This window comes from Austrofundulus limnaeus, unplaced genomic scaffold (genome assembly GCF_001266775.1).
Source record: "Austrofundulus limnaeus strain Quisiro unplaced genomic scaffold, Austrofundulus_limnaeus-1.0 Scaffold114, whole genome shotgun sequence".
Taxonomy (NCBI): Eukaryota; Metazoa; Chordata; class Actinopteri; order Cyprinodontiformes; family Rivulidae; genus Austrofundulus; species Austrofundulus limnaeus.
Genome location: NW_013952516.1, coordinates 788498 through 796594, shown reverse-complemented (window position 1 = coordinate 796594; position 8097 = coordinate 788498). Strand labels below are relative to the sequence as shown.

At 36.5% G+C, this 8097-nt stretch overlaps 1 protein-coding gene across 1 annotated transcript; it reads right to left on the bottom strand.

Annotated features, from left to right (window-relative positions):
• Positions 1 to 3525: 3525 nt before the first annotated feature.
• gltpa (glycolipid transfer protein a) lies at positions 3526 to 7851 on the bottom strand. Its single transcript, XM_014014389.1, has 6 exons — positions 7648 to 7851; positions 7390 to 7566; positions 5123 to 5181; positions 4910 to 5043; positions 4669 to 4819; positions 3526 to 4594 (listed from the first exon to the last, which is right to left on the bottom strand). The coding sequence occupies exons 2-6, from the start codon at positions 7490 to 7492 to the stop codon at positions 4412 to 4414; spliced, it is 630 nt and encodes a 209-aa protein (XP_013869843.1). The 5' UTR covers positions 7493 to 7566; positions 7648 to 7851; the 3' UTR covers positions 3526 to 4411.
• Between the last annotated feature and the right edge of the window lie 246 nt (positions 7852 to 8097).

Genomic DNA, 8097 nt, shown 5'->3' with positions numbered 1-8097 from the left:
TCACTGTCCTGTGCACTCATGAAGAAACATACCTGCAGAGTAAAGTGTTTCACAAACACTGTGCCATACTTCACCTGTTCAAAACCACAGAGTGGTCTAGTAACAGGGTGTGGCAGGAATGCACCCCAAGGGTTTTGGCAGGAGCCACCAACTAAAGAAAAACATGTTTCAACAGGCAGCCCAATCCTGAAACCAGGACGGTTTGGTATCTTTGTTAAATACCAGAGGCGTCAGAAGTATTCACGTTCATTACTCAAGTATTAACTCAGGCTTTTACTCAAGTAAAATTGGAAAAAGTACTGGTTTTAAAACTTGAAGTATAAAAGTAAAAGTAAGGTTAAAACAGGACAAAAGCTTAAATTATACAACTGGGTCATAAAGAAGATCAGGCACTTGGCTTGGGTAGTATTTATGAAATTTGTTCAGTAAAAAAAGCAATATTGAAATCTACGCTAACAATTTCAGTTCATGTATTGTTTTTAGAGCACTGCCAGTTTAACTCTGAAAAAATATTATTATTTTTTAATTACCATAATTTAAGCATTACTGAACACAGAGCAATCTCAGGTGACAATAATCACCTCAACAGTCTGCAGGCCACACATTTAATAAAACTTCTTTTGAATGATGCAGAGATGAGACAAAAGTCACAGAACTGTAAAAGTTTTGGAAAGAAAAGCTTTAAATAGTGAATTTAAAAATCTCACATTAGTTTTGAGGCGTAGAAGCATCATTCATAAGTTTTCACTTTGAATCATACCTGCAAAATGTTTGAATATATTTATACACAATTACTTTTTGTGAGCCATTGTGTTTTTTTTTTCTTTTGTTCCTCAAAAAAAAGGTCGACTCATTCATCTTGTGTCCACTGACACCACCAAGTGCCTGACAAAAGCAAAAAGTAAACTAATAGAAAAAAGAACAATTGCAACAGAACCAAACACAGTAAAATTACTGTATGTGGAAAACTACTATAGTACAAGCAGCCACTGGTTACTTTATGGTCAAAATGACATAAAGATACTGTATTAAAACCTGCAGTAACTGGAAGACATTAACAACAGAAGAGACTAATTTAATTGATCAACATGATTTTTAAACRTTTTTATTACATTTTGCAAAAGAAGATTTCTTATTCTATGTACACACACTGCAACATAACAGTACACAACACGAGCTGTGACATGATGCCACAATGTAGAGAAGTATTTCCTTTCTGGGAGAAGCAGAAAATCTCATAAAGACTTTTGTCTCTTGAAGCTGCGATTAAGAATCAATACTTAAAACAGCAAAAAGCTCATGATAAAAACATTGCAGAAATACTTCATTAACATTTTTTTCCTGTGCGTTGTTAAGGCAAGCTTTCATAAAGAGATTACTTGAGTTAATAAAAGCAGCGCGCTCACTTTAATGTTCAGTACCTTCACAAACAAGTAAAAAGATACAAGTTTTTCCTTTTATGTATCAGAATCCAAAACCGGACCGATTAAAATCAAACACTGAAAGGTCTGTCCTGATAACTGTTTTAATATTTTGAACTCTTGTTTTTGTAATTGTCAATGTAAGATAATGAATGTGGTTTTAATGAAAAAGGAAAAACCTTAAACAAGAAARCATCTTTTTACAGTTTATAAAACCCCAATTCCAATGAAGTTGGGAAAACAGAAATAAAAAAATACAATGATTTGAACATCCTTTTCAACCTATAATAAATTTAACACAGTACAAAGGTGAGATATTTATTGTTCAAACAGATAAACTTTGTTGTTTTTATTTATTTTTTGCAAGTATTCTCTAATTTTTAATTTGATGCCTGCAACACAACAAAGGCTGGGAAAGTCGAAAGATGCTCAAAAACACACCTGTGAACGAACAGGTTAATTGAAAACAGGTGAGAGTCATGGCTGTGTATAAAAGGAGCATCCTTGAAAGGATGGGGYGAGGTTCACCACTTAGTGAGTGAGCAAACAACTGAGTGAGCAAATAGTTCAACAGTCTAAGAACATCAACGTACAATAGTRAAGAATTYAGGGATTTTGTCATCTACAGTTCATAATATCATCAAAAGATTCAGAGAATCAGAGAAAGTAAGCAGCAAGGCAGAAAACCAACATTGAATGCCCGTGACCTTGGATCCCTCAGGTGGCACTGCATTAAAAACCCACATCATTCTGTAACAGATATTAGCACATGAGCTGAGGAACACTTCAGAAAATCATTGTCAGGGAACACAGGACCATCTGGATTGTTCTCAGCACAAAGTTCAACAGCCAGCCTCTCTGATGGTATGGGGGTGTGTTAGTGACCATGGCATGTGTAATTGTTACATCTGTGAAGGCTCCATTAATGATGAAAGATACATACAGGTTAAGGAGCAACAAATGCTGCCATCCAAGCCACGTCTTCCCTACTTATTTCAGCAAGACGATGCCAGGCCACATTCTGCACGTGAACATGTGCGACACATTCTGAAGTGCAAAATACAACAACAGAGACCACAGAAGGTTGAGCAACTGAAGTTGTACATCAAGCAAGAATGAGAAAGAATTCCACCTACAAAGCTTCAACAATTTGTGTCCCAAAGGAAAGATGATGTTGCAGGCATTAAATTCAAAATCAGTCAATATTTGCAAAGAACCAAAGTTTTACTGTTTGAACATTAAATATCTTGTCTACTATATTCAAATGAATATGTTGAAAATGTTTTCAAATYATTATATTCCAATAATTATGTTTTACATAACACAGTTGCATTGGAATTGGGTTTGAAAATAAGATTGTTATGGCAATATTTATTTAACAAAGACAGAAATACATGATCCAAGAATGAAGGTATTCCGTGAGATGATCAGCTGAGTTTTATTGCAACAACAGGAAACACAGACAACAACCTGGCCTGTCTCTGTGCCTCTGCTTCTCTCTGTCAGTCTCTCCACACTACTGTTATACACTGTGTCTCGAGAGGCCTCATATATATATTAACAAACACCATTCTGTCATCTTAGCAAGATTTGATACAAGGTCAATGGAAAACACAAAGATAAACACAAGTGATATCTAAGAATGACTGTTGTTAGCAGATCTTGTTCTGACTTTAATCATTCTGTCTGCAGATGAACAGCATGTCATGAAAAACCTAGGTCATTAAAGGATGTCATGAATAACTAGCTTAAACATAAAAGTGTTAGTTTCATTACAAGATGAAATATTTAGTTTAGGGGAGACGACAAAGCAGAAATGTTCAAACCTTTCAGTTATATTTGTTGTGACTGTGGTTGGTGCATTTTATTTATTTGTCATTTCTTTTTTTTCTGCTGCCATATACAACAATTTTTGTTTTATATTTTTCTAATTGCTGTGGTTGTAACTTTACTTGTGAAAACTAGATGAATTGTAAATGTGAAGAAAATATTTTTTAAAAAGCCTAAATACAATAACGAAAAGCTATTACGAGAAGTTTGGGTCTAACAACATTATTGCTTGCAGGAAAACACCAAAAACAGTAGATCGAGGGGGGGGGGGGGCGTCATTTGAGCATAGCTTTATTACAGATACAAACATAAATGAGTTTTTTTTTAGTAGTTAAAACACCTGCATCTGACTTTTGCTCCTTCTGCAAAACGGTCTCTAACAAATCAAAAACAAAAAACTCTAACAGTAGGTTTTCTTGCTGTCAGGTCTGGTCTGATTACTGTGTCTATTTTTTTACCCATCCAACCATTATCTATACCCATTTCTTACTTTCAGGGTCACGGGGGTCACTGGTGCCCAAGTATTAATTTATTAATTAATAAATAATAGTTTATTAACCTGTGGGCCATGTACGTTGCACTTAGGGGCTTGTTATGGTGCATTGTCCACCAGTTGTTTATCACTGATGTCAACCATCTTCTGAGATTTTCTGATTTGTTTTGTTTGTTGTTGTTAAATATCAGCTACAAAAACTCTCTAATCCTATTTGTGTGACATTTATCCACTATTAAAGAATCAACCATTTAATATTAGGGGCAGTGTCTCCTCTGTTCAACCTCCACATTATTTTTAAGCAGTCTGAATCAAATAATAAATAGCCTGCATTAAAAAGAGTATGGAGTTTATGCCTGTTGGCCTGAAAGAAGCAGAGCAGGTCTCTGAATGTGAGACACACTGGAGTGTTTTTAGAAGGTTTTTGAATGAATGGATGAATGAATCATTTTTGTGAGGAAATTTGCCTGTTAATACTTTTGAGTTAAAACACTTTTTTGAGTTGCAAAAAAACAAGGTCTAAAGTATAGAGTCAGTAATATAAATCATACTACCAGAGTCAAAAAACAGCTAGGAAACATGAAAGGCATTCACATTTTAAAACAGGCAAACAAAGTGTTTGGAATGAATCCTCTCAGTGAAAGAAAAAAATAGACATCTCCATCTGTCACACCTTGTAGTCCAGATCAGCGTTCATTCTACTAAACATATCATAAATAGCCTCGACGGTGGCAGTGAAGTTGAGGAGGAATTTTCGGATTTTTTCCAAGCATTCTTCTTCCTTGACGTCCCGACCCTTGGAGAGGGCCTTCAGGAAATCCGACTTATAGGGAGTGGCAAAAAGAGCTGCCTGAAAGAGAAAAGGGGTCTCTTTAAGCACAGCTGAGGGCATTTATACGTTTAAACCTTTGGGTCTGAACTCACCTTAAAGAGCTGCTGAACAAACCAGCCATGATACCTTTTAAGGGCTATGTCGTAGGCTTTGTTGATGTTCACTCGGATGAGGTTGGGGTTGGTGTCGTCCTTTTCACCGTCCACCAGGCTTTGAAGAAACACCTGGATAAATTTAAGGCCCCTGTTTTTTTTAAAAGACATGCACAGTAAGGAATTTTGGACTTCTTCCATATAGCAGCACATCCAGTAAAAATGTCTGAATGCCACACACCTCTTCAGCCACATCAGAGCCAATGTGGCTCCAACTTTGGGCCATTCTGCTCCGTGCATTTCCTTCTCTGCCTCCAAGATCATCTGAAGTGTTTTATATCGTCCCGGATTGGAATCGTAAACTTGCTTGATTTTCTATTTGTTAAACAGAACATAATCTATTATCATAAATCTTCATAAAACATCATTGCAGACAGGTTTGATGCGTACGTACCATGATGTTACCGGAGATGTCTGCCTTGATTGGTGCAAAGATAGTTGAACCGAGGCAGTCTGAGGAGGAATAATTTGTAGATTTAAGGAGTAATACCAACACGTAAGGTATGACGATGAAGTTGTGCTCAGAGAAGAAGTTGAGGATAATTATCAGCAACTACTACACTAAACTTTAGGTTTTTATCTTTAAAACAAACTGTTTTAGACATTTGTGTGTTTTTAAAGTCAGCTGGCTGTAGTGGCCATCTTTAACAAGCTGGATTCCAAAAATTCATTTGTAGATGTTCAATCAGTCACTGGTTTCTGATAGATTATATAAAATCTATCCATTGGTTTGAAAGATCAAATGAAAGATCAAATAATGAGCAGGAAATCGACTCAACTTTCAAACTTGAATATTTATTTTCAGACATGCAAAAACTACCACATAACTCAGATCTGGTCCACTTCCTGAAAGCTCCACTCCAGAGACTCAGCAAAATGGGGCCAACCACACATAACGACAAAACCTCAATCTAGAGTTAAATCCCACCCCAGATGTGATGTCATAGTAAAAAAAGAAAGTAAGATATAAAAACAAATACTAAAATGTAATAAAAACGTGTTGGTTTTGTTACTGTTTAAAATAAACAGTTGCAATTAATCCTAAAGTGTAAAATATAGGTGTGCATCTAAAATTCAGTTAATCTGTCACAAAATGTCCAACAGGTTTGTGATATCATTGGGTAATCATCAACAAACTCACACGCAGACATACACAAAAACACAATTGTCTACATTTGTGTGCATAAATGGCAACACAATTCAGGAGGAAAACCTGAATCATTGTGCAATAACCCCTATAGAAACAAAACATTTTAAAACATTTTAATAAGCCTCTAAAATTACCAAGGTTTTCCAAATATTTGAAAGCAACTCCAAAGGAAACTAGAATGTTTGGTAACCTTTTGTTTCTCTCTAAATGTTTTAGCCTCACAAATGGAAATGGTGGGAATGATGGGAATGATGGAAATGAGGACATTTTTCACAGCAGATACTTTAATTCACCTTGCAGGAAAAGAAGATAAAATCTCTGTGAGCAACACATACCAGCAGGGTACATTTATACTACAACCCTGACTTTAAAAAAATAAATCAAAATAACTTCAGTTCTATTTTCTATTATTTTCATTTTTTTTTTCATTTATTTTTATTTCAGACAACTGAGTTTGGGTGACATCATTGTGAACACAAAGACACTTCCAGTCTCGACCACACATGGTTCAAAGTCGACCCGCTGATACCCAGGACCTGTTTCAGCTGTTAGTGGAAACTACTCATGATGAAGTTCTCTATTGTATCGATGTGATGCATTGCCACAATATTAATGGGAACATATCAAGTTTCGGAGTTGTCCTCACCTTGTGGTTCTCTCTACAAATGAACACTTGTGATTTAAAAATATATATATACAGGGTGTCTCTAGTGAATGAGCATTTCTTGGTGAGGTAAAAGCTTAACGTTTCTGACAGGATTACAACCTAAATGAGCAAAAACAAAAGAACAATGAGGGACTCAATCAAGTATTGTCCAAACAGCAAAGAGGAAGTCTAATTAGGCAAACACTTGTGTCAATTTGTACAAAGTGTTCAGGACATTAATAGCTTGTAGGAAAATTGGCAGAAAAGTTTCTGGGTCAGGAAATAAACAATGGCACCAAGGAGGGAAGAGTTTGATACCGGCGTCAGACTTGTTTCATCTCAAGGGTTTCACATGGCAAATTCAATGGAGAGACTTTGGCGTATTAATACAGAATGAAGTCGCACAAAGATGCTTTGGTGCCGCGCGGCCCGTCTGAATGGACGAGGGGAACTCAACACCGTACTAATCAATTTTCACAACTTCAAATCCAGGCCAGTGGATTAAATTATGCATGCTAAAGGATTGTGGACAGCTTGATGGGAAGAAATATGAGCCAAAAAAGATTATCATTTGAACGGAGTAACATTGTTTTGATGAGCTTTGAGGAATGGTAGGGACAGATTTTCCTTCTCTACATGTTATGTGCCGTATAATCAATTTTCATCAAAAATGGGACAGAGGAAAAACAGTCAGGATTATATATTATGCACACAGCCGCTTTAGTTCAGTTTATGACTGAATTTGATTATAATAAGCCCCATAACCATAAATATCAGAATCCTTTTCATGCAGCCCATGACATTTAATATGTTTTAACTTAAAAGCAGAAATGAATCAATGGTCTCTAAACAACTAATCACTTACCAAAAAATGGTGGAAGGTATGACACAGTCTCCAAAAAGGGTCTTGTCTCCACCTGTCTGTCAGCGGGCAGCTGTCTGAACTGGTGCTCCATCAGCAGAGCCATGTCCTCAGTCCGCACACACTCCGTTAGCTTTGGAATGAAAGAAAAAGGCTGCCAACTCCTCTACTGCAGATTCACTGTGGCAGATAGAGAAGGTGAAGCATTATGCACACACACAGACATACACACGCACAAACACACACACTCAGGTTACCTACATTCAACCCAGGTCATGGAGGGACATCCAGCTGCTGCATGGCCAGCTCATGTGATCAGCCTGTTAGTGATAGATCCAGGCCACCAATCACCTCTTGTCCAGTAAAAATACACACATGCACACACAATTTATCTAGTTATCTAAACATAGCCCAAAAGACAAGGAAATTTAAAATTGGTCAGTTATTTCTTTGTTGTAAAATGCATTTTGGCAACAAGTACTAAACCACTGGAAAGTCTGTTTATTTCCTCTTAAATTATGCTACATTTGTGGGTTGAGCAGTGTAGTTGGGTCTATGGATTGGGCAAGGATGTTGTGGCTGTATAGGGTTCTTCCACATGCTGTTGAGCCCCGTTTTTATACTTATAAATTGACAGGTTTCCAATACATCTTATTTCTTCAGATTTCAATCATCTAGTTTAATAAACAACACTAAACAAAAGTCAATGGC